Here is a 25,904-nt window from a genome sequence, read left to right on the forward strand (position 1 = left end):
GTGTCTCGTGGGACGGGCAGCTGGCAGGTGAGTGCAAGCTGCCACAGTGGTCTCTCAGGTGGCAGATACGTCAGTGACAGGTGACAGCTTTGTGAGTTCAAGGGAGTGCCAGGGAAGGTGGCTGGGTGATACCTGTGTGTCCTTGCTGCTGACAGCAAGGTATCTGCAGTGGTACCTGACAGCAGGAGTGGCAGAAGGACAGTGGTGAAGAGTGATAAATGAGGTGAGGCTTGGGAGGTGCAGAGCTGCAGCCCGACTCTGTGTGCGTGCATGTGTGCATAGGATCAAAGATCAGAGGAGTTTATTTTTGGGCAGGGGACATAATCCAGGCAGCAGCTTATCTGCACAGGACATTTCCCATTTCCATTTAATTTGTGGCTAAAGAGATTGTTACCTTGTTAAATTGTTATTACCTAAGGCACAAAGCAGCCTTCTGGCCCTGCCAACTGGCCTGAGTCACGAGCAGTTGGGTTGGAAATCTGGTGTTCAGAAAACATCCTCAACGTGTGGAAAATTTCCTTGAAATGTGTGTTCTGGTGCCAGGTGCCGGCGGGGCTGCAGGCGCCCGTGGAGCCGCTCACTTCCAGGGAGCAGCACTGGCTGTGACTGAGAACTCTGCAGGGAGTCAGCCCCGCAGCAAGAGACTGGGAAGGACAGGGATGGGGATGTGGGGTGGAGGGGGACAGGCCAGAGAGGGCTCAGTTACAGCCCTTGGTTGCATTCAGTGATGTCCCCCAGTGCCTGTTTGGGGCACTGAGCTCAGTGCTGTGTAACCATGGGTTTCTGTTTCATGGTAGGATGAGGAGGGTCTCCTGATCCTTGTGCAAACAAAGACTATGATGATTAGAAAGCTCAGAAATGGATTTACACATGGAAAGCTGCCATCTACAGATACCTGGCAGCTAGCAGAGAATAGTGTGTCACAAAGCTGGATGCTCAAAGTTGACTTTGGGGGGAATGTGAATGAAATCAGCCTTGGTGTGCCAGGAACTGTGTATGTGAGTGCTGCACCACTTGCACTAGTGGCTGCTGAGTGCCGAATGTGTTCTCAACATACGTCTGCTCACCTCATCTTGTGATTCTCCAGTCCCTCTCCAGTCAGGCTATGTGTCTGATTTCTTTTTTTGTTGCCCCTGAGCACATGTCTGCCAGCACACACCCTTCAGGAGAGTGGTGTGTCCACACACCTGTGTGCATGCACATGTGCATGTGCTTTTTCACTTGACTGTTTCTAGCAGTGCTGCAGAACATAGATTTTATTTTCTGATCTGTAATTGTAGAAAAGGGACCTTGGGGACAGAACTATTCTTATTCTTGTTTTTTCTTGTTCTTTGTGCTGCTTCCCTGTGGAGCTTGCTGCATTGTTTTCAGACATACCAAGAGAAAGCAGTGAAGGGAGAATCTTAATGCTGTACAGAAGGCACTGGAGACTTGGACCAGAGAGAAGCAGATTCAAGTACTGGGCAGGAACGAGATGGTGAGAGCCCAAACTTTGCTTTGGGAGTCTCTCCTACAGTGAGCTCAGTGTTGGCAAGGCAATGCCTCGTGCTCAGACACAAGGACCCAGCCAACAGGACTCCCAGGCATCTGCTGCAGCTTGGGAATTGTCATGTGTTCTCCCTTGGCAGGGCTGATGCATTCAAATACGTGTCCTGCCTCCAGCTATCCCCAGGCAGGGAGCTCATCCTGTGTCCCCCATGCTGCCCTGTGGGACTTGGTCCATCCCTTCACTCCCTGGTGCTGGCAGTCCCTGCTGTCATGAGCAGTGGCAGTGCAGCAGGGTGAGCCTTCAGAGACATTTAACATATACCCAGTGCAGCTGCAGGTTGATATTGGTCGTGCTGATGGAGCACCAATGCAAGAGGAAGGTAGAGTTGGATCTCTCCTGCTTCCCTGTCCTCTGGCGAGCCAGGTAATTTAATAAAATACTTTGCTGCGTAGGCAGCTGTTAACAGCTTCAAAGCAGTGCACAGACATTAATGCCAGCACCCTGCAGCACCAGGATGTGACACTAACCCGTCAGCAGGAAAGGCAATAAGTCACCTCTCGTTTCAAGTGTGCTGCTTGGAAGTACAGTCACAAGAAGCCAGCACTTGTACTTCACCTCTGATACGTTAGAGAGCACCTGGTCCTGACGGCATGACCAGCATTTGATCCTCGGTGCCTTGAAGTTGGTATGAGCCCTTTGAAGTTGCTGCAGTTCAGTGGATCCCTTTAACTTCCAGCTCCTCATCTGCCAGCGGTGGGAGCAGAGGCACGGCTGTGCTCCTGCCGGGGCTGCTCTCCCGGACTCGGGTCTGTGTGTTGGTTCTGCCTGTGAATAGGGGACAGCCACCACTTCTGTCAGTCGAGATGCACTCTCCCCTTGAGGCAGGAAAGAACAAGGATTGCCAGAGACAGCAGAGCAGAAATCAGCTCTGTCAGGGTTTCCTGGTCCTGCTGACACCAGGCTGCCAGTAACGAGGTTTAGGAGGTATTTTTAGCCAAACGGGAAGGGAGGTGCCCTTGGCTTTTTGTTTTCAGCTCCAGGCCAGCAGGAGCAAGGCTGTGCGACTCCTGCTGCGCTGCCCAAAGCAACTGCTAGAGGCACATTCCAGCCTGATGTTCCCCTGCCCTCCTGGAGATCCACGTGTCCCACAGGATGCAGCGACTTGGTTTGAGAACAAATCCCTTCCCACAAGCTGGACTGGGTCGAAGTGACCTGTTTCAAAGATGTGAGGATTGAAGGGGTGTCCCTGAGGCACCTCCTCACTGCCTCACTCCAGCTGCGCTCTGCCTGCAGAGCCCCTGGCAGCTGCTTGCCTTGGGTGTGAGGATGCACCTGGAGATCACCCCATCTCTCAGAGAAGGACACCCTCCCAGTGACACCCGTGCATGAGCAGGGAGCCATGCTGAGCCAAGCAGCTGTATGAACCCTCTGTGGGGCACAAAACCTTCGGTGGTACCAGTGTGGGCAATGCCCTCCTAAAGGTCTGGTTCTTTTTATTTTAGTCCATCCTCGAGGGGGTTTTTTGCCTATCAAAGGCTGGAACTGTTTCTTTTCAGAAAAAAAAAAAAATTCGTTTCCAGTTAGCTTTTTGGCTTTAGCTGTGTGTTTTCTGGGCGTAGTGCAGTTTTTCTCAGCTGAGCCATTGTATGAAGTAATACAGTGATAGACTGTCTGTGTGTGTGAGGCTGTTTGTATGGGAGCCTTTTGTTTCTCTCTCTGCAGTGGGAGCCTGTGCTCTGATTGTGTGCATTCCAGGCTTTATCAGCACTGGGAAGATGTTGCTTGGGATTTAAGGTTCTCAGAGATATTCTTGTCTGGCATTCACAAAATCTGGAGACACGTGTTGGACATGGGCATTTTATAGACTCCAACAGCACAGCAAGAACTACAACCTGCTTCAATACAAAAGGGAGAGGAGGAAAAAACAAACACAACAAAAAGCTTTTCATACAGTGTTTGAAAAGCTCCCTATTAACAAAACACATGGCATAAAATGTGCTTTTTCTTGTGTTCAGGGGAAAAGTGAAACAAACTGCTTGAGAAACGCATTCATGGGAAAGATGAGCACCGAGAAAGCTGTTGAAATTAAACAGTCACTTGTAGCATCCAAACCAACAGGCAGTGCCAGCAGGAAGAGAGGGAAATGGAGTACAAGGTCTGCATCCCAATCAGAGCTGGGGACTGCAGTTCTAGAGCACCAGGCAGCTGCAGGAGATGAGCATAGGTCCTGTCTCTGAGTCCCTGGAGGATGAGGGATTAAATGCTGCCTCTTCCCAGGTGAGAAGCACTGTTTGACTGCAGTGGGATGGGTGAATATGAAGCTGGAGTGGAGGTAGAGAGGCTGGTGGTGGAGGCTGTATTGCACAAAGTGATGTGAGTGAGCACAGCAAAGCATGGCTCACTCCAGCATGGGATGAGATGGAAGCTGTTGGAAGGTGAGCTCTGTTGTGAGATCTGCAGCTCTGAGCAGCTTATGGCTGTGGCTTGCAGGGCTTGATGGACATCCCTGTGCCACCCTCCCAGTCCCCAACTCCCACAGCAGCCAAGTACTCCAGAACATCCATGGCCTCTGGCACCTGCAGAGAGCTGCAGAGCCACCTGGACTGGCCACCTCCACAGGCACAGTGAGTGGCAGCAGAGTCAGTCAGGCCAAGGCAGTGTGCTGAGCTCTGTCTCCTTCCCTGGGGCACACTGAGAAGGTGACATTTCTCTGTAGCAGTGGTGGCAAAGGGATCAGAGTTGTGGTTTGGTTTGTGCCTGGCCATGGGGTACAGGCAGCATGTCCTTTACAGACTATTCAGAAGGGACAGAAGACAGTCTCAGCAACAAAGCTATGAGAAGCATAAGAACAGAATCCCAGTGGCATTACCCTGAACACTCCCTGCCATCCTCCTCCCCTCTGGCTGGCAGGCAGCCCTGTCAGATGTGTCCAGGCTTGGGGGTGTCTCCCATCACTAACTGGGTTTTTCTGTGTGGATTTTAAAATATTTTTTTCTGATGTCTCTGTTTATGACAGAAGTGTGATCAAAACAGCCATGTGCTTCTCTGAGAGGCAGGGAAGCCATGGGGAGGGTGAAGTACCATCTTGAACTTAACAGCATGAAAAAGTGGAGTGGAAGGCAGGACATGTTCGAGGTCAGGGGGTGTGGGAGAACAGTGGAAGCAGTTAGGTAGAATTAGTTATGCTATTGGAAAGGTATTAGCTGTTGTCATCCCAGTTTCTGGTCCTCTTTCCAGCAGAACGTAGAACTGATTTGTACAATTCAGAGTGGCCATACCTCTCCTTTTCCTTTGCAGTGAGTGAGCAGAGAGTGGATGAGAGGCTGCAGTACATGCCAGCACAGTGTCACTGTCCCTTTTGGAGTTGGCTGTGTGCCTGTAAAAGCTCTGCTGCCAGCTGGGAGTTGGGGCAGAAAATGCAGGCAGTTCCTAGTAGCTGGTTTTGAGATACATGAGCTTCTACATGCCTTTGTGTGAGAGATGTCCATCACCTCTCGATGCAAGGGGCTAGGAAGAATCCAGCTATGTAAGTACTAGGTGGTGGCTGGGTGCAAATGAATTTAGATAGTGACTTTTGAATGTTTTTATTTGGCTACAAGCAAGTGCTGTTGTATTTACTCTCTCATCTCCCCATCTGTCTGAAATGGAGAGAGCTAGGAAAACTAGGAAAAGTAATCTGGTACTGTATAACAGGTTAGACTGTAGGAATGCCTTTTTGTGTGCCTCCATCAGAGCTGGAGCTGTGTGGATGGGCAGGGGCTCTGCCAGAGGCACTCCCATCTGCAGCTGGTCCCATCCCAGGGCGTGGGGCAGAACAGCACAGGGCATCTCTGGTCATGAAGAAGGTGAGCTGATGTTCCTTGGCTGTGAGCCATGTGGGTGATGGACCCACAGCTGGAAAACCGCTCTGCAGCACATGGAGCACTTCCCCTGTCCTGAACCTGTTGCTAGCCTGGAGCCTGTCCTGCTCTGCTCCTGTCCAGTGTGGCCTCTCAGTCCTACCTCACCAGCTTTCCAGTTTGCTTTGTCCCTATATTTATCTTCCTTCTGTGGTTGGACATGTGACTGAAGGCTTTAATTTATTCACAGCCCTGCTTTTGGTAATTTATCCTTTGTACTCTTTGCTGTCTTGTATTATTTAATTCTGTGAAGCACTCTGGGATTCAGTGTGTGTGAAAGATGCTGTACACAATAACATTATGCTGTATTGTTTGTGATTTGCAGGCCTTCTGGATTTCTAATTCTGATTGCAGTGGTGGTTTGTGTTATTTGTGCTATGGCTGTGCTCAACAGCCTCATCTGGATCAGACTTCCCTTCCAGCCCTTTCCTTCAGGAGCTCACACCTCATTGTGCCTCGATTTATGTTGGCTTGCTCCATTCCATGTGTAATGGTTGGAAATGCAGGACAGACCACTGGGACATGCATGGATTTGAGGTGTCCTGGTGAAGGCTCAGGGCCAAACCTGGTGTCTGACTCCTCACGAGCTGTGGGGCTTCCCTTGGGGAGAAGTGGGAATGGTGCTCTCTGGAGATGGCCCAGGGAGTACATGTGTTCCACCCTCAGGAGGGGCTGTCTGGGGCAGCACTGAAGCAGCAGAATGAGCAGGGTGAGAGCTGCCTGTGATGTGTCTCTGCTGAGCAGCTGGACACAGCCAGAGCTGGAGGAGCTCATCAGCCTGTTCCTTGTGGGACAGGAAGCCTGAAATAGGGCAAATCTTGGGGCTGCTGGCATCATGTGCTGTGTTGATGGGGGGATGCTGGCTGCTGCCCACTGCCCTGCTGTCTGGACTGCTGCACCAGTTGCACATGGTCAGTCCAGACCCTGCAGCTGTAGCTGCAGTTGAGGTGTCTGCAGATGTGGCTTACAGCCTACTGTCTCTTGCCCTCTGGGTGTGTCACTTGGGTGGATGCAGTGGCAGGAGCAGTAGAGGATAGAGGTGAGATGGGCTCCTCAAGCAGGGGTGCCCACCTTCAGTTTGGTTCATGCTTTTCCTGAACCTACACTGCTGAAGCTTCCCAGAGTCAGAGGTGAAGTTACAGCCCACAATTTTTGTATTTCTCTGTCTATCCAAAGCATAAGGTTCCCATCAGAGCAGGTTTTTCCCCTTGTCCAAAGTCTGTGCACAGTTCCACTTTACACACCAAAAGCCACACTTTAATTTTAGTTGAAGGCTCTGGGCTTGCAGCCCAGTAGAAACGTGGCCTTTGTGTACCATGCTGCAACACAGGATGAGGAGAGCAGTGACACAGGGCATGTGGTGTTGGATTCCAGTACCCTGGGGCTGGTGGTAAGGTTGGGCACCTCCAGCTGCTGATGGTTTCCCCTTTTGCCTGGTCACAGGTACGCCATCGACCGCAGCACGGACACCGAGAGGATCTTTGACATCGATGCCAAAACAGGAGCTATTGTGACAGGAAAGGTCCTGGACAGGGAGACAGCAGGGTGGCACAACATCACTGTCCTGGCCATGGAAGCAGGTGAGGTGGAGGAATGCTGTGTGGAGCAGAGTCTGTGGGGCAGGAGGAGGAATATGAGTGCTGTCATTGCAGGGGTGGCCAAGACACGAGTGTTAATCAACACCGAAATAAAAAAGAAAAATAAATGCAGCAGCATTGAGTCTGACATCTCCCTAGACAACCTAAAAATACTCTTCCTGAGTCGAGCATTAATAAGGGAGCATGGTCGAATAGTATATTTGATGAACACTAATCAAATTTGTGTTATCTCTGCGCCATCTCTGCCAGTCATCCCTGCACAGCTTGCTGCCTGCACTCACACCTGCTGAGCAGCACCAGGGGCTCCCGGGGGGCTGTGCTCACATCACCTGCCTCCCCCCAGATCAGTCCTGTGCCATGCTTGGATGTCCCCTAAGCTGGAGCCCTGTGGCACTGCAGGACTGTCAGCACTTGCTTCTGCCAGAGCTCTCAGTGTTTGGGACTCACAGACTGTACCTGCACCTGGGTGTGTAGCTCTGGATGCCTTCTGTGTGCTTGGGGTGGTGCAGGCTGGGCACAGAAGGAATGGATGGGAGGTCCTGGGGCTGCAGCAGTGGGAAGGGACTGTGGGAGCAGCATGTCCCAGGCACCATGCTGGGAAATGAAACGCATTGCCATATTCTTCAAAGATTTCCATATTTTGGATGCGCAAGTCACCAGCGTAGCCTGGGCCCTGCTGTGCTCTGCCTCTGCCCTGCAGTGGGTACCAGGGAGCTGCTGTAGCTGCAGAGCACCTCCTTATCCCTGCTGCCATGTCCCAAGGCCTGTCTGTCTGTGGGCAGGAGCCTTCTTCAGGCTTTGCTCTGAGTGTTTCTTTGCTCATTCTTGAGTGTTGACACTGCTGTTCATGTTCAAGGAGCCAGGTCAAGGCCTGACTTGGGTCCTAGAGGTCAGATCCTGCCACCCACTCTGGCCAGGCAAGGGCACAGGCCCTGTAGCCCTGGGAGAGGAAGGGTCAGTGGCCCTGGCCAGATCCCCAGTGCCCTGAAGGGATATCTGTGGCTCCCTGGTGCATCCCAGTCCCTCTCTGTGCCAAAGCTCTGTGCTGGGTGATGGGAGTGGCTGACCCCTGCACTCTCTGGCTGTGGCACTGCTGTGAGCCCTTGCCTGGTCACATCCCAGGGAGGGCAGTCCATTGCCCTGCTGTGACCTGTTCTGGGGGCTCCATGGGGAGGCTCTGCAGGGAGGAGGGGATGGCACCACTGCAGCACAGCTCAGCATCCAGAGGAAACGTGAGGTGACAAGAATCAGAAGGACAATATTTACACGCTGTGGCTAGGATTTCAGAACAAGTCAGTAAATGCTGCAGCTCCCCTCTGGCAGGGAAGCCTGTCAGGCTGGATCGCTTCAAAAGCCAGGGAGACTCTTCAGTGCTCTGACTTCTCCCATGGTGAGCTCTGACTCATCCATTTTAGCTGCCCAGACATTCTTCCCAGTGACATTATCCTTAACGTTTTGTAATCATGAAATATTAATGACTGATATTGAATTTAAAGTACAATTTATGTCTGAATCCTCTGGCGGAAAGGGCAGTTGTAAAGGTGCAGCCTTCTGAGTGATGGAGGGGTTGGGATCAGGGCCGTGCAGCAGCTGTCAGGATGTGCCGGCACAGGGGGATCAGCCATGGAGTGGGGAATGCAGGGCAGCTGGGGGCTGGCAGCTGCACGTGCAGCAGTGCAGCTCCTGGCACAAAGGTGTCTGGGTGCTGGCAGGGCTCTGTGGTGCTCACAGAGCTGGATGCCACAGTGCCGGACGTCACCAACTCCATCAGAGGCAAGTGGTCGTATATTCTCTTTCCTCAGTGAGATGTAAACTTGGCAGGAGGAATGGAACAAACCCAGTGGGAGTCCGGCTGCCCAGGACTGTGTCTGGTGCCTCAGCTTGTTGGGGCTGGTGGGAAACTGTACCCACTGTATTCCCATGGTGCCAGGACCCACTTTATTCTCATGGCACCAGTCACATGGCCTGGAGCGTGTTGCAAGAAGACATTTCATCCCTGTGGCATCCTTGAGCTGCCCTCCTGGTCTGCTGTCAGGGCTGTCCTGGGCAGGGTTTGACCACTGCAGGCTGAAGGACAGCCAGCCCCACTGGCAACACTTGTTCCCACAGGCAGCCTGTGGGGCTCAGCAGCTCCAAACAGAGCTGTGCCCCTCCCTGGAGAGCCTTGTCTGGCAACCAGTGCTGCTGCTGCAGCTGAGACCGTGTGCAGGTTATTTCCCACCTGTGGATAGCAGAGTGTATTTGCCCCTGAAAGCTGTAAGAAAAGCTGCAGGAGGTGCCCAGCTGTGCCCATGGGGTGCTGTGAGGAGCAAGGGCAGCTCTGCCCCCCAGGCAGGCACCCCCAGCAGGAGCTGCCCGGGCCAGCCAGGGACCAGCAGCGTTTGGCCTGCAGTGTGGCAGGAGGCATGGGGGCTGTTCAGCTAATCTGGCCTGGGACCAGGCCAAGCGTTTCCACAGATAAATCTTCATCTCCCTCGCAAGCTGTTTACCTTCCTTGGGCTAATATTAGTGATTCTCTTCCTGTTTTCCTCTTTGCTCATGTAAAATGATGAGGCCTTGACTGCTGTGTCCACTGCTGGTAATTGAGATGATAAATCTTCCTGCTGGAGACTGGCTTTAATCAGAGCATTGTGTTTGGATGCAATTTAATGACTCTCATGCTGCTGAGTTTGGGTAGGACTCAGGAGAGGTGAGAGCCATTTATGTTACTTGGCTTAACTGCTGCTTCCACTTTGCTTTGCCTCAGCTGGGGGCCACGTTTTCAGCTGCAGCCTCTGAAACAGCCACCTGTCAGACAAGTCATACCCCTGGCATGCCCCTGCTCTGTCCTTGGCATCAGCACTCTGGTTTGCAGGCAGGAGCTGCACAACAGCTACAAACCCACCCTGTGCCCCAGAGCCATGGCATCAGGGCTAGAGAGCAGAGTGGCACATCCCAGTCTTCTGTTCTGCATTTTCTTCTGCCAGTTTGCTGAGATGGTGAGGAATAAATTCCACTCCTGCCTCTTCTGACTTCCTTACTAATGTAAAAATTTGGAATTCAGTATTGTACCAATTTGGTCTCCACACAGAAGAGCAGATTGGATGCTGTGCCCAGCAGTGTCCCTGAGCTGGTCTGCTCCAGGTGCTGCAGCTGCATGTGGCAGCCCACGCTCCCCTGGGCTCTCCTCAGACCCAGAGAAGCTGCTGAGCACTTTGGGGTGTGTGTGGGGAGGAGGGGAAATGGCATTTGCTGGATTTGGAGCTCCGCGGGAGATCTTTGGGTGTAAAAATGCAAAGTGTTTTATTGTGAGATTGTGTGAGGGTCCGGAGGAGTAAAGGCTGGATCCTGGCACAGCAGAAGCCACAAGTCCCCTCCTTTCCTGCCACAGCAGGGGTGACCAAGCACTGTCAATCCCTTCCCATCCCTGGGAGCTGCTGCAGGGCTACAGCATTGCTGAGCAGTTGCCCAGAGCTGCTCGGTGTCAGTCCTGTGAGCACTCAGCTGTCTGCAGCTCAGGGAGAGGCCAAGTTGGTGTTTTGCATCTGAATATTTAAAAGGAGAATATTGTCCTGTTGAGATTACTTACTTACATGATTAATTAAATAAGGAAATGCTCTGGGATGTGGATGAAGATTCCCCTGAAGCACTTAACTCTTGGCCTGAGGGTTGCTGTGCAGCAGGACTGTGACCATCTCATGCTCCTGAATCCTGGCACTGCCTGTCCCATCCCTGCCAGTCCTGCCTGTTCTGCTACATGGCACCTGGGCAGGGGTGTCTGGCTGTCACTCCCTGAGCCATGCTGGTGGCTGTGTTGAGGCAGGCACAGATGCAGCAGGGTGGAAACACTGGGCAGAGCTCTGTCCCACAGCACAGCAGCTCCAGTGGCTCTGAAATAATTCCTCCTATGTTGGCAAAGGCAGCTGCCAGTCACCAGCCTGGAGCTCCCGTACTGCACGGCTGTGCTTCCAGCATCTCCCTCTTGTTCTGTGTATTTTCCATGTCTCTTTCCTCAGTCTTTTCAGATTAATAGCATTCCAACTCCTGAAGGAAATGCAGAAAAACGGCATGTTTAATTTTAATTTAGGGAAGCGTTTAGGTAGCAGCCTAGTTTTCTCGCTGCTGTCAATCAGGTTTTCTCAAGGCTGACATCAATTAGTTTAAAAATATTGAATGTAATTTTGCCTGACACAACATATTGCAGCCACTGCAAAATATAATTTATTTTAGAAGAAGAAATAATTAAACTAATTTGCATGTCAGTCAGCTGAGCTGGAATACCGAGGAGAGATACTGCAATGGAAGATGGTTCTTTTCCCTTCCGGTTGCCCTCAGCCAGCACGTGCTGCCCTGGCCTCAGTCACGGGCCAGGTGCTCCTCACAGAGCCCTGCGAGGGCAGGTGCCTGCAGCACCCACACCTCAGCCTCATCCACCCTCTCTGCTTCTCTCTCTGGCGCTGGGAGCTGCCTGCTGAGCCTTTGCTCCTGTGCTGGGGCATTTTGGGTGCGTGCACACAGCACTGCCAGAGTTTCTGACCTCGCAGATGTGAATCCTGTGTTAGTTGAGTGCTTTGTGCCTTTCATCACAGGTGTGCTCCAACAATCTCAATCACACTTCTGACCATCGTAATACCAGTTTATGCCACTGTTATGAAAAACATATTTCAGATGTTTTGAAGATAACTTCTTTCAAATACATCCAACCATTTTTCATTTTTTCCACCCGTAAATCCAGGTACTGGCTCAAAGGATGAGGGAAGTTGATAAAGCATTGAGACACCTTCAAATGTACATTGTACAGCCAAAATAAAAAGAAGCTGATGTGTGCCTCACTGGAAAGGTGGACAAGAATGCAGCAGTTGCCTTTCTAACCTCGATGTTCCTGGACACGTCAAATTTTGATCCCGTCACTGAGCCAGGAGTGAGCACGAGCCTCAGGCTTCAGCAGTTTTGGAAGGGCAGAAGGAGAGTTTTTGTATGACAGGGTGCATTTAGAAAGGTCACTGTCTCAGAGCTGTGCCCAGGGAAGCGGGAGGTGAGCCCTGGCTGGGGAGGGGTCGGTGCAGGTTCCAGCTCTGTGCCGAGGCAGGGATGTGACCCCGCTGCTGGCAGCTGGGGCTGGGCACGGCCCTGTGCTTCTGCCTGGCTCTGAACACGCTGATCACATCCCTCCTCAGGGGCTGGGGGAGGTGGTCTTGAAGAGAAGCTGCTTTGCTCAGGATCACCTGGATATCCAGAGCTGGCACGCACCATCCCAGCAGGTCCTGGGTTTGGCAGCGCTGGGATGGGCTCCTGCTCGCAGCTGGCTCCCACACTGTGGGGCACCAAGGGAGTAACTCCTCCTCTGGGTTACAGTTGGGAAGAGGAGAGCTGGGGTCCTGGATTCTTCCTCCTTTCAGCCTCTCCTCTTCCTCTTCCTCTTCCTCTTCCTCTCCTCTCCTCTCCTCTCCTCTCCTCTTTCTCTCCTCTTTCTCTCAGCAATCTCAGCCTGCTCCAGAGCTGAGCAGCAGGGATGGTTATCCATCTTCCTTGTGGGTTGAGGAGGGGGTGATGAAACGCTGTCATCCTCCTTCTTGCAGGAACTGAACCCTTTTTCTTCCTGCTCATTTGTGGGCATCAAGCACACACCCCACCGCCTCCCCGGGCTCCCTTCTCACCCCACTGCCTCCCCCTTTCTCTCTTCCTGCAAGCAATTTCACTGCACCAATATGCCTTTTAAAATAACACATAGTTCTAGGCTTTTAGTCACGACTTCAGCCTCCCTCCCCCAAAAACAACTATCTAATCACCAGAGCAGCTGGTCTGGGTGAGAGGGAGTGATAACGTGAGAACCGGGTGAAGGCAGCTCTGGGGAGGGGGCTTACATTCCTGGCTAATTATGGAGCAGCGCTAAATCTCCTCTCCCCTCGGTCCTCCCCCACCTGATCAGTTGGGGCCACTATTAATGTTATAGACAAGCAGGCAGCAGAACTCCTGCCTGAGTGTGGAGAGAAGCATTAGTTCTGTCACAGGTGCAGCCTCTGGGTAAAACAAAGGAGATGGAGTAAGAGGGAGTTCTCATTTCTGGAGATATATGAGGTGCTTCAGCAAACATCAGGCCCTCCAGAGTGATTTATAATCCTGTGGCTCGGGCTCGGTGTCCCTCAGCAGTGTGTGTGCAGCTCAGTGATGCTACAGTCAGTGGAGGTGTAAATGCTGCCCCATCCCACAGGCAGAGTGAACCCCAAGGGAGGGGGGTCCCCAGGACCACTGCCTGTGTGAGGCTGGGCTGGTGAGTGCCAGGGTGAGAGAGCTGCCCTCAGTCTTACTGCGTACCCCCCTCATGCCAGCTGGTGGACAGTGCTGTGTTTAAGTTCAGGCTGCAGTGGCAACAAAAGCCCAGTGTCAGAACAAGAGGCTTGAGGCCCTGGGCAAGAGCCTCGTGCCTCAGTGGGGCACATTTGACCCTGGGTCACCTGGGCACAGCAGGGGTGGACGGACAGATCTCACCACCAACCTGTGCCCTTAGCTGATGCCGCTGTTTCACATCCCAGCTCCATTTGCTTGGCCCTGGGATGTTGCTGCCAGTCTGGAGTGCCTATGGATCAGGATTCCAGGTCAGAGGGGGATCTCACATCCCAGTTTTCTGTCCCATCTTGGTGCTGTTTTGCTGAAGCACAGATCCTGACCCTAATGGCTGGGACTAGCTTTGGGCTGGTCCAGTTTTCCAGAGGTAGATTAGGTGGTGTTTCAGGACTCCTTGGCACACAGCCCCGTGGTTGGGCTTCTTTTGCAGGGTGCAGTGGGGCTGAAGCATGCTCTACAGGTGCTGCTGTACTGCAGACAGTCTGTGCCACAGGCAGGCAGAGGTGCAGTGCTGGCAGCAGCCACGATGGCCTCTGGACAGATGAGAATGAGGGGGTGTGCTTCCTGATAGCAGCAGCTGTCCCTTTGTCCTGAAGCCCTGCTTCTCTTTCTGTTTCAGATAATCACTCCCAGGTGTCGAGGGCCTCTCTCCGTATCCGAATCCTGGACGTCAATGACAATCCACCTGAGCTTGCCACCCCCTATGAAGCCGCTGTGTGTGAGGATGCCAAGCCAGGCCAGGTAGTGAGAATCCCCCAGCCCTGGTCTTGGGCTGCAGGCAGCACTCCGGACTAGTGCCAGCTTGCCCATCTGTCCCCTTCTGCCCGAGAGTTTTCCTGTGCAGCCCCTGTCACAGTGGGAGTCACTCTGCTGTCCCACTGAGCCCGTCTGCAGGGCTGAAGGCTCTTTCTGCCTGCAGCCAGCAATGCTGCTGGCTGGATCCTGCACGTGGGACCCTGGGAGAGGCTGTGGGAGCAGCTCTGGTGCTCACCTCTGCCTTCTCCCTGCAGCTGATCCAGACAATCAGTGTTGTGGACCGGGACGAGCCTCAGAGCGGCCACCGTTTCTACTTCACACTGGCGCCTGAAGCCACCAACAACCACCATTTCTCTTTGCTGGATATTCAGGGTGAGTCCTGCTGTACCCTTGGCCCAGAATCCTTCAGGCTGAGCAGCACCTCAGGCCATGGACAGGGAGGTGGGTTATGGTCTCTCTGTGTCAGCTCTGGGTGCTTTGGGCATGTTGCAGAGCTTCTTGTCAACCTGAAATGGTGGGACTGATCAGCTAACAGCTTGGATTTCCTCAAGGAGGCTCTGCCAGCTTTATTCCTCGCTGCAAGCAGCTACAAAGCTCCTCTCATGCTGCCTGGTTAAGCCTTTGGTATTTTCAGGGCTCTCAGTCCCTTTCTTGATGGGAAATCTCCAACCTGCCTGCAGGCAAGGAGATGATGTGGATTTATAGAAGAGCACACTCCCATTTTGAGCGTTATGATTTATTCCTCTCCAAGGTAAATCCTGGAGCATGGGTCATCTTGGGGCTGCCATGTGGGTGGCCAGCCCTGTGCCTCTGACAAATGGGAGCAGCTCCAGAGCCCTGGGAGGCAGTGGGGCCATGCTGTAGCCAGCCCACAGCCACTGCGGGTTCTCTGGGACACAGCCTGCGCAGCTTGATTCCCTGTCAGGTGATGGCTCTGGGGTGCAGTTCCTCTGTTTCCTGGGACTCATCCTCTCCTTTGGGACAGGCAGCCAGGCAGAGCCTGTCTGTTCCTCTGGGCAGCTCTGGGGTTCTCTGCCTCCCTGAGCTCAGCAGCTCATCCTGAGTGACTCGATGCTGCTGGGAGCGATGGGGTGCCAGGCAGGTTCTGCTGGCTGAGCCTGGCAGCTGTTGGACTTTGCAGGCTGCGTTTGTGTAGACAGTAACAATCCAGAAAAGTAGTTATCAGGATGCTTCCTATTTTTTGGTTGGTGTTTAAGGGGAATTTGGGTGCTGATTGTAGCAGTAGGTAGAGCAGGGTCCCCTGCAGATACTGGGGACCTTCTCCAGCCACATGGGCATGTGCTTGTCACAGGGGCCAGCAGATCACATTGAAATTCTTCTTTGGTTTTGGTTGGGTTTTCTTTTAAAATCATTCTCTTTCTCTGCTTTTGCAGCTTTATCTGTCAAAAGCCTGGTTTAGTTTGTTCTGAGCTTATCACAGGAGCCTTCTGCTGACGTAAGATCCTTCTTGCTCAGTTTGGTTCAGCTTTATTAGGGATAGTCAAAATGGAAAAGCTTCAGATGTGATGGTAGCACAGCTGGATATTGCTTTGTGTCCTGAGTAGCACAGCTGTCCCTGACCTGAGTCCCTCCCCCTCTGCTCAAGGGCAGCTGTTCAGAAGACCTTTGCTTCTTATCATGTAAATAGGCTTTAATCCTCTGCAAGATTTTGCCCCACACCCAGTGATTAACTTCCCTCACTTTCTTTGAAAAACCTTATGAAAATGTGCTTGAACACACTGAGCTGCACCCGGGTGTCCATCCCTGCCCAGACCCTTGTGAGGCTCCGAGCTCTGGGCCAGGATGTCTGCCATGGCCAGGCTTCCATCCCAGAGCCACCACTGCTGTTTTGCTCATCTGGCAGGGCATGTGGCTGGGGTGTATGGGCTTGGCAGGGGCTGCTTGGCTCTGTGGCTCTATGTGGGGGTCCACCAGCAGTGGCCCAAGAGCTGGCCTTGCAGTAGATGCAGGACACGTGTGCCACCATCTCCTCCAGAGCTGCTGCTCTCCTGAGTGGGATGAGGCTCTTGTGGCACGGGGTAACTCTTTGTGCTAAATGATCCCTGGAGCTTTTTGTGTGGTGTAACACTGCATAAAATGAGTAAAAGCTGGCATCACCTCCCGCCTCCTGCTCTTGGGAAAACAAATGTTGTTGCTGCAGGGTTATTCCCAGAGTGTTTGGAGACCCTCCCAGTTGCTGAGCAGTGCTGTCTTCCACAGCAAGTGGAGGTGGCTGCCTGTGGCAGATGGAGGCACCCCTCGTTTCTAGCAGGGTGCCTTGGTGCCATCTCCCTCCCTTTGATTTCTGCCCCCTTCTCCAGTCCATCACCTGCCCTGGGTACACTCACCTTTGCCCCTGCTCTCGTAGGTGACCTCGCTGCATCCTCCCTTGTGTTCCCCCATTGCTTGCCTCTCCTGCATTCACCCCTCTTCACCATGCACTTGTCTCTACTCCCCCGTGCAAATATCGGCGGTGACAAACTGCTACCACCAGCCCATCTGTTTCTTTGTACAAATTTGTAGCCAGTTTTGAAACGTGATTTATAAATATTGCTTTTGCAGCCAAGGAGTGACACTGATGGATGTCAGCACAGATGGATTCTCTAAGCTCTTGCTTAAATCCTCTCTTTTGCTTTGCACCTACTTCACTTGGCTCCTTTGTGGCACCAGAAAGCCACCTCGGGGAGTGACTTGTTCTCAGCAGGGTGGGGACCAGCACTGTTGGGGCTCCCTCCAGGGGTCCTGGGTGTGGCACACAGAGCTGTGCTGGCTCCGGTGCTCTGGGATGGAGATGCAAATATCAAGGGAGTCCCTGCAGACACATAGCTGAGTTACAGGGGATTGGCAAATTGGGATTTTGGAATCAGCACCATTGCCTGTTGGTGCCTCTCTTCCCCTGCTTCTGCTGTCTGAGGGAGCTCTCACACACTTCCTGATTCATCAGACAAGGAACAAATGTCACCTGTGGTAACAGCAGCGAGCATCCAGGAAGAAGATGCCCATCATATGGAGTGACTAAAGAAAGAGATGGAATTAGAGAAGCTGACCACATTAAGATCCAACTGGTGCCATTCCAAAGCATTCACCATCCTCTGTTTCCTAACTCGCCTTTTGCTGGGTCTTTCTGGCCTAAGAAAATTGATTACAGCAGGATCAAAGGCAATTAAAGCCTGAAATCATGTTCTCCAAGAAATGCTAATTGTGTTGGAAGGGATGGTAGAAAGCATCCAAGCCCAGCAACCTGGAAGGAGTGCTAGGTAATATGGAGTGACACATGGAGCTACTGACTCCAGGGCTCAAGGGCTCGGCAAGCAGATGTCTGAACTCTCTGCAGGTCTCATTAAGAGCATGTAATGGGTGATAGAAGATCTGAAAATCCTAACAATCAAAAGCAAAACGTTAGGATTTGAGGATTGCCTGAGGATAGAGGAGCCTCCTGCAGCCCCGCAGGGATGCCCCTCTCAGCACAAGCAGCGCAGATGCTCGTTTGACTGGGGCAGGGTTGGGGTGTGTGTGTGTAAAAGAGCATCAAACCTCCTCGGGGCTGAGCAAACAGCAAAGGAGCAGCAGTGGTGCTGTGGCCTGGTACCCAGAGAACTCGAGAGAAGGAAGAAGCAGAAGGGAAAAACAGGATGTTTCTTCTACCAGCTGCACCACCTGGGGCTGGAGGAGGTCTGCTCCCTTGGGGCAGCTCTGGCAGCAGTGTGCCCGCAGGCCCAGCCAGGTGCTGGTGCTCCTCCCCAGAGCCAGTGTTCCCATGCTCTGGTGCAGCAGAGCAGCTGCTGGAGAAGGGGAAGGCAGGTGCTCACAGGGCCCTGTGAGTGGGGGAGAGGGAAGGGACATCAAAATCCCTCGTGCTCTGCTGGCGCTGTTTGAGATTGAGTTATGAGAAGGATTTATTAGTTCTATCTTCAAGGCTGCCAAGAGCCTCTTTGGAGAGGGAGTCTGGGAGACTTAATTATTTTATTATTCCTAGTGACATTAAGCTACTGCCAGAGTATATTGCCTTCCCAAACTTTCCTCTTAGGACAGTATTGATGAGTCCCTGTGTGTCCAGGTCATGTCAGTTCCTGTCCCGTCCAGTGTCCTGCTCCTCAGATGGACAGAGGGGCCTGTCCTGCCCTGTCACACAAGGTGATGTGATGTAACACAGGATAATGTCACTGCGTGATCAGAGAGAGGGTGGCAGTGGAAACCTATGAAGAAAATGTCAAATTGTGCAGCAAGAAAGCAACGATAGTAAAAGGTTTGGGTTGGGGCATCAGAGGACACTCAGCACAGCCGCAGCAGAAGGTGCAGCTTTGTGGGGACTGGGCAGGAAACCAAGTGTGAAGACCCAGACTCGTCTGTTCAGGAAAGCTGCGGATTAACGTCTGCTCACATTCCAGTGCTGCTCCTGAGAAGCACTGCTCCTCAGCTCATCACCCCAGAAATGGATTTGGCAGGAAACTGCTGCGGAGGAAGAGACACGAGGGCTGCGGGGCCAAGGCTGCCTGGGCTGTGCCAATGCAAACAAATCTGCACCAAGACACATCCCAGAGCAGCTGCTGAGGGTCAGCTACGTGTAAAATACTGCACCAAGAGAAATGACAATTGTTTTGTAGGAAGTTGCTTTGGATGCATTTTCCAGGATACACGTTCCAAGACCTGGGCAAAATTTTCCCAGCTCTGTGATCAAAAGGACTGCAAACATACAGCAGAGCCCTTTTTTTTGAGTATTTCAGAGGGGAACACAGAAGTTTGCGAGTAACAGGGGTGCAAACACCCAACAGAGAAGAGTTCATGGTGGTGGGGGGCAGGGGGTGGTGGGCAGGTGGTGGAGCCATTTCAGTGCCAGAGGCAGGTGGTCCCTGACAGGCTGGGCTCTGGCTGTTGAGCCTTGGTGAGCAATTTCATTGCTGTACACGTGAAATTTCTGTGGATCTCCCTCCTGGGATGAAGGGCGCCTGCCATCCTGTTCAGGAGATAAAATATAGTTTCATGATGTTTAAAGCAGCATTTGTAGTTGTGGTTTTGTTGCTCCCTTGCATCAAGTTTTGGGTCACAGGGCAAGCCCTCAGCCCCTTCCTGAGGCGAGGTTTCTCTGAGCAGACCTGTCTGTCATGCTGCTGTTAAATTTAAGTACCGTGTTCTTTATTTTGACTTGGTGGGTGGCAGTATTTCTTTTTCAGTGGTGCCAGGCTGCCTAAACTGTCTGGGCTGAGCTGAGGTTGGTGCCTGCCCCTCTGCCACTTGCATTTGCAGTTCCCCTTGGTTTCTAGAGACTGTTTCTAAAAATACAGCATGCCTTGTCGCAGGTCCCTAACAGGAGCTGGAGCTGGCTGTAAACAGAAGGGAGTTGCCAGCCTCCTGCTGCATTTCCAGAGAGGTTTGGTGCTACCCTTGTGTTTACACAGTGCTGAGGAGCAGCTGGGGGAGTTCCCAAGCACTGTGTTCCATCAGCCCTGTGTGAGGGTTGGGCTGAGCTGCAGTGGAGGTGCAGGGCTGTGTGCTCAGGGATCCTCTGAGCCAGGATCTGACCCCAGCCCCAGGCTGGTCACCTGGCTGGTGTGACAGTGACAGCAAAGGCGACCTTCCTGGGCTGTGGCAAGAGCCTTGCTCTCTTACAGCACTTTGGTCTCTCCTTTTTGTCCTGTGGTTTTATCCCCACTCAATCCAGGTGTCTGAGGCTTACTTTTAGCTGGACTAGCTAGGAGTTAGTCCTGGTCTCTTGCTGAGATAGTGCCATTAAGGTTATTTATATCCCCCTGCTACACTGCAGCAAGGAGGGGGGACAGCACCAAATGAGATCTCATTACCTTTGTGCAAACGATTAGCATAACAATAATTTTTTTTTCATAGCTCATCTTTGGTAGGCCACAGGCAGTTCTGAGATGTTGCTGCCACCACACTTTGTTCAGCCTCCTTGCACCCAGGTGCCAGTGCTCCCCTGTTCCTCCTGACACCTCTGCCCAGTTGCCATGGTGCTGCTGCCACATGCTGCTCCAGGAGTCTCAGCCACAGTGGCAGGTGTCCCACAGGACAGGAATCTGTGCTCTGCAGTGCCCTGGCTGCCACACAGAGCCTTTGGGATCTGCTTCCTGGCTGACCAGCAGATTTTCCATCCTGGCTCACCCCCTGTCCCCAGCATGCCCTGTGTGCTCTCATGCAGCACCCAATCCATACAGCAATTTCCGTGATGGCAGCAGCCCAAGGGCCAGAGTTACTGTACATGTCTTTTCCAATGGAAGAGCTGATTCATAGAGAAAGGGGATGGTCTGGCATAAATCAGGTCTGATGAGGAGAGGCTGTAGACAGCAGCACCTTGCTGTGAGTGGGCCAATCCATGGTTTATTAGATAAAGGCTGCAGACACTCAGCAGTGGCTTGTGACACCTGGCTCCAGTTGTCACCTGCTGTTCAGCCCCATCCTGCCCACGCTGCTGCTGGCTGGCAGCCTGCAGCACCCCTGAGCAGGGAGTCAGTCCCAATGTCAGTCCCTGGTCCTTCCCTCCCTCCCTGCTCCTGGTCGGCAGCAGCTGCTCCTTGGGTTCACTGCTGGCACCGGGGCCCTGGAGGGTCCCGTGAAGTGGCTGTGATAATGGGATCTTAACGAGTTGTGCTGTGCCAGCTGAGCCTCTGAAGCAGCAGGGTGTAAGCAGATGGGGAGGAGGATGCCTGACTTGGCTGGGAGGCTTGGAAGAAGCTCTGCCTACTCCTTCAGGAGTTACAGAAGATTACAGGGGTATCTGGCCCTCCGGCTGAGGCAGGACCATTCACTCATGGCTTTTGGCTTTGGAAGAAGCAGTGTCTGCTCTTGCAGTCTCAGTGCCACCTGCAGACCTGTCTGTTCTTGTGTACATGTCAGCAATTGATTTTTATCCTGACTCTGTTCCACTCTCAGAGGGTCTTTAGGAAGTTTTTCCCCTCTGTCTGTGCCACCTGCATTGTTTGTCAGCGTGCTTCAGACACTCATGTGCTGCTGCTGCTCTGCCAGGCTCACTCCCAGGTGTGGTGACAAAGGAGATGCCAGGCTGGCCCTGAGGTGCTGCTGGCAAAGGGGAAGGTGCTGGAGTGGAGCTGGCCATGTTCAGGCACTCAGGCTAGAGGGGGTTTGCAGTGCCAAGGAGCCATGAGCTGGGTCCATGTGATGGAGGAGGGGGAGGCCCCAGGCTCTCTCAGGACAGCTTCTGGAGGGGTGCAGGAATAGCTGCTGTTCATCCAGAGCACGGAGAAGCCCCTGGCAGGTGCTGCAGGCTGTGATGTGGGGGTGACTTTGCTGCAGCTTTGCTTGTTCCCTGCAGACAACACGGCAGCGGTGCACACACAGAGAGTGGGCTTCAATCGCCAGGAGCAGGACGTGTACCTGCTCCCCATCCTGGTGGTGGACAGCGGCCCCCCAGCCCTGAGCAGCACAGGGACTCTGACCATCCGTGTGTGTGGCTGTGACAGCAACGGGGCCATCCAGTCCTGCAACAGCACAGCCTACGTGGTGTCAGCCACACTGAGCCCCGGCGCCCTCATCGCGCTGCTGGTCTGCGTCCTCATTCTGGTTGGTGAGTGCCTGCCTGTCCCCTGAGTCCTCGCTGTCCTCTCCCAGCTCCTCTCCATCAGCATCACGTGAATGTGTGCAGGCAGGTGCTGTGGGCACAGAGCTTCCCTGCATCTCTCTCTCCCTGGTAGCTGCAGCATGGGGGGCATGAACCTCAGCCCCTGCTGGGGGGACCAGGGGGGAAGCTCCCATGTTTGCCACAGCTCATGCGTGCTGGGCTCCACACGGCAGCCAGAGCAGAGTTCCCTGTGCCAGGCAGGTGTGATGCTGCCCAGCAGAGCCTGGAGAGCTGCTGGCTCGCTCCCTGCCTGGACAGCAGGAGCCAAGAGCTGCTTGCCAGCTGCCATGCTGTGCCCACAGCAGGCATCTCACAGCAGATGGGGCTGTGTGATCCTGGCATTTGGGCAGGATGGTGGGTGTGGGGCACACAGGTGTGCTCTTACCTGAAAAGGTCAGTGTTAGAGCATGTGTGAGTGTGTGGGCAGGATGCAGAGCTGGGCTGTGGTCAAACCAGATTGCTGCCCAGGTCAGGACCTGTACCCTGGGAATGCTGCTGCCTGCCACTGGCACACTGGCACAAGCTTTGTTGGGCATGGGGAGCATGTGCTTGTGTGCATGTGGGAAGAGGCTCTGAACGAGGGATATTGCAATGCCCTCGGGTTTAGCACGGGACAGTTGATGGATGCAGCTGCTGAAAGCCCTCTGTGGCCCCAAAACTGGCTGGCCCAAGGCTTGTCCAGACACCTGTGGGAGGCAGCACATTGTTTGGTGAGGTCTCCTCTCCTTGGCATGGCTCCACTCCCTGTCTCCTGCTGCATCTCCGTTCAGAAAACCGTTTCCCACAGGGTGCACTTTACACTGGTTTCATTTTCCAACGCAGTGCAAACAAATTTCTGCCTAATTGCCCAGACAAATAAAGTGCACATTGGTGCTTTAAAGGTGATGGGCTGAATGGATGATGATCCAGGACACAGCTGCGTCTCGCTGCTCAGGCTCTGTGCCATCTGCTCCACATTCACCCTCCCAACATTCAGCTGCTATTATGAATCATGCACCCCCTTTTCCTGCTCATCCTCTGCAGAAGCCTTCCGTTTGTCTGTCCAGCTGTGTGTTTATCCATCGCTCCCTCCTGTCTCACTGGTCACGCTGCATGGCAAGGGAAGCTCCTGGTGTGCCCTGGAGGCCAGGCAAACCTCTCTCCAAGACAGCACACAGCAGGGCTGCTGCTTGATGAGCCTGGCTGGTGGGAACCCTCTGGCATCCTGGCAGGGCTCCCCATGCCAGAGGGGTGCTGTGCCTCCACCCCTGCCAGGGAGCAGGGGTCATCCTCGCCCTGCAGGAGCACAGCGTCCCCGAGACTCTGCCCCCTCTGACTGTCTCTTCCTTTCCCAGTGCTGGTCCTTCTGATCCTCACGCTGAAGCGGCACCACAAAAGCCACCTGACCTCTGAGGATGACGAGGACATGAGGGACAATGTCATCAAATACAACGATGAAGGAGGTGGTGAGCAGGACACGGAGGCCTATGACATGTCAGCCCTACGCAGCCTCTACGATTTCAGTGAGATCAAAGCTGGTGATGGAGGCGGGGGGCCAGGAGAGGGGGGCCCAGGCAGAAGCCCAGCCTCCGAGCTCCATGCCCTCCCACAGTGGGTGCAGAGCCCAGACCTGGACTTCTCTGTGTTCAGAGACTATATCTGCAGGAAGGTGGAGCAGGCGGACGAGGACCTCTCTGTGCCGCCCTATGACTCATTCCAGACCTATGCTTTCGAGGGCTCGGACTCCCCAGTGCCCTCCCTGAGCTCCATCAACACCTGGTCCAGCGGCTCCGAGCAGGACTTCTCCTACCTGGGGGGCTGGGGGCCGCGATTCCGGCAGCTGGCAGCGCTGTACGCGGGGCGCAGGGGCGACGAGGACAGCGAGGAGTCCTAGCTGCCCCTCCGGCCCCGGGGGCTCCGGACACCTCCTGGACAGGGGCTCCAGGGCACGAGGTCCCACGGGCATCGTGTGCTCCTGGGCCAGACTGCACGGCTGCAGGCGAGAGGCCGCACCGCGACTGCTCCTCTGCAGCTGCCTTCGGCTCGGGGGCTCCACACCCGCGTGGGGAGGCTGGGGAGCCCGGAGGAGCCACCGGGGTGTCCTCATCTCCTCAAAGCCAGTCTCCATTAAAGCACTACGCGTTGACTTAAGAAGGAGAAAATCTAATTCAAGAGGGTTTGGAGAGGGTTTCTCCCCCACAAATTATCATTTAAATAGATCTGTTCGGTGATCCCCATCCAGGAGAGGAAGAGCAAACCGGGAGTCTTTTGTTGTCTAAATTGTTTTTGTCACTTGAGTCAGAGCATTTAAAGAGCTTTGATTTCTTTAAGAGCTTTCCTTGCTGAGGGAAACAAGCTTTTAACTTCTGTTCAGATTTTCCCCTCCTAAGTTTACTTGCTTTTTGAAGTCTTCCTTCTCGCTGCTCCCTGTGGGGCTCTCAGCAGCCCCCGGCTGCGGGCACGGTGTTGGAGGGAGGATGCCACGCTGGGATCACATCCTGCAGAACCGCTGCTCACCTCAAACCAGGTTTCCCTTCCATGCTGCAATCACTTCACCCCTGCCTGGTGATCACAGAGGTGCTGGTGATGTGAAGGGGATCCCCAACACTCCCTGCACAGCAGATGATGTCTGTGAAGTCCTGGTGTGCCCCACAGCCCCAGTGGCAGACAGGGATGTCCCACCTGTCACCAAGGCACAATGTTGTGGCCTGGGCCACAGAGCAGCTGCAGTGCTGGGGAGTGCCATCAGAGTACCACCCCCAGTGGGCTCTGCCAGCCCCTCACACAGGACCTGGCGTTTGCAGGGCTCCCAGCCTGGCACTGGCTGTCACCAAATGGGGTGAGCTGCACAGGGCAGCAGGCAAGATGTCAGTGCTCCCTGGCCCACAGTGGCTGGGGGAGAGCTGCATTCCATGGAGGACCTTGCTGCAGGGTGCAGGAGAACCCTGGCCCTTGGCTGGGAAGAATAATTCCTGCTTGCACCCAGCTGACAGCAGAGCATCACCATTAGCAGCAGAACAGCCATCCCCAGGAGATGTGTGTGAGGCCAGAACCTGCTGGCACAGCTCTGGGGCTGAGCTGGCTGCAGGTTGGGCAGCACATCTGTGGCACCTCGGGATACCCAGGGTGTCCCCCCCCCAGCAGAGTATCCTGCAGCAAACCAGCATGAGTGCCCAGCAGGACTGCTTTTTGCATGTAATTCCTGAGTTTGGGAGGCAGGTGAGGGAGGTGCCAGTGGGATGTGCATTGCTCCTTGGCTGCAGATGATGCTGGAAGAAAGCACTGGGTGCCCAGTGCCTTCCCAGCCTGCCAATTACCACAGGGAAAACTGAACAGCCTGTAGAGTGATGTCCTTGCACAGCACCTCAGGCCATCCTGGCTGGTGCAGCTCCTTATCTGTTCACGTTGGGAAAAAATCAATTATATCATTGATAGGTAACAGATACTGTCTCCCAAGGCCTGACACATCCTGGGCTTGTCATTGGGTTTGTCCTTTTAGTTTAACTACAGACACTGTTTTCTCTCTTTGGAGAAGGTTTGACTGTAGATGTACACGCGTGTCCATTTTTTACTGTGTGTTGCTTCCCGGCTGCTGGCCTTGGTCCTTTGGCTGCAGCACGAGAGCCAGCAGCGGAGAGGGACAGGACCTGGCTCTGCCACAGTGCCTGCCCTCAGCTGCTCCTGCCCACTGCCACCATGGCCCCTGTGCAGAGCCCCAGCCTGGCTCATGCTGGGACCAGGAGCCCCTCGTGGCCTCTCTGGTCCCTCTGAGGAGGCGATGGTGCTGCGGCTGGCACCTGTGCCCAGCGTGCTGCTGGTTCACTGTGATGATGCTGGGGAGGCAGCGGGGCCCTCGAGTGCCAGCTCTGGCCACACCATCTCAAGCACGCGACACCCCGCACCTCCAAGCAGGAGAACGGAGAAATCCCTCTCTTTCCTCAGGAATGTGTTCGTGTTTTCCCTCTGGGCTGCAGAGCTGAGCCCCTCGGGCACTGGCCCACCCTCTAGCCAAGTGTTGTGCAATAGCAGGGCTCTGTCCTAGGAGATGGGGTCTGACAGGGTAGGTGTTTAGCACCCCTCCGTGGGTTCTCCCCATCCCGAGCAGCCCGTGCTCCCCGCGCATGCACTCACGCTTGCGTTTTAGTTTCTGTCCCACTGTAAATACGGGAGGAGCGCGGTGCCCGCACCCCCTGCCCGCCCCCGCAGGAGGAGCTGGCAGCTGCCACCGTGCCTGATGGAGTCACTTCGGGTTTGTTTCTCTACCCAGATGA

The 25,904-nt window shown here is 54.0% G+C and overlaps 1 protein-coding gene across 1 annotated transcript in view; it reads left to right on the plus strand.

Moving 5' to 3' along the window:
• Positions 1-23,527, plus strand: part of CDH22 (cadherin 22) — a 49,291-nt gene extending 25,764 nt beyond the window's left edge. The window contains exons 7-11 of the mRNA XM_041478719.1: positions 6,832-6,968; positions 13,930-14,051; positions 14,321-14,438; positions 21,349-21,600; positions 22,989-23,527. Coding sequence (XP_041334653.1) covers positions 6,832-6,968; positions 13,930-14,051; positions 14,321-14,438; positions 21,349-21,600; positions 22,989-23,527 — 1,168 coding nt within the window. The remainder of the gene's footprint in view (positions 1-6,831; positions 6,969-13,929; positions 14,052-14,320; positions 14,439-21,348; positions 21,601-22,988) is intronic.
• The last annotated feature ends 2,377 nt before the right edge of the window (positions 23,528-25,904 follow it).

The sequence above is a fragment of the Pyrgilauda ruficollis genome, unplaced genomic scaffold (genome assembly GCF_017590135.1).
Source record: "Pyrgilauda ruficollis isolate IOZ18807 unplaced genomic scaffold, ASM1759013v1 scaffold46, whole genome shotgun sequence".
NCBI lineage: Eukaryota > Metazoa > Chordata > Aves > Passeriformes > Passeridae > Pyrgilauda > Pyrgilauda ruficollis.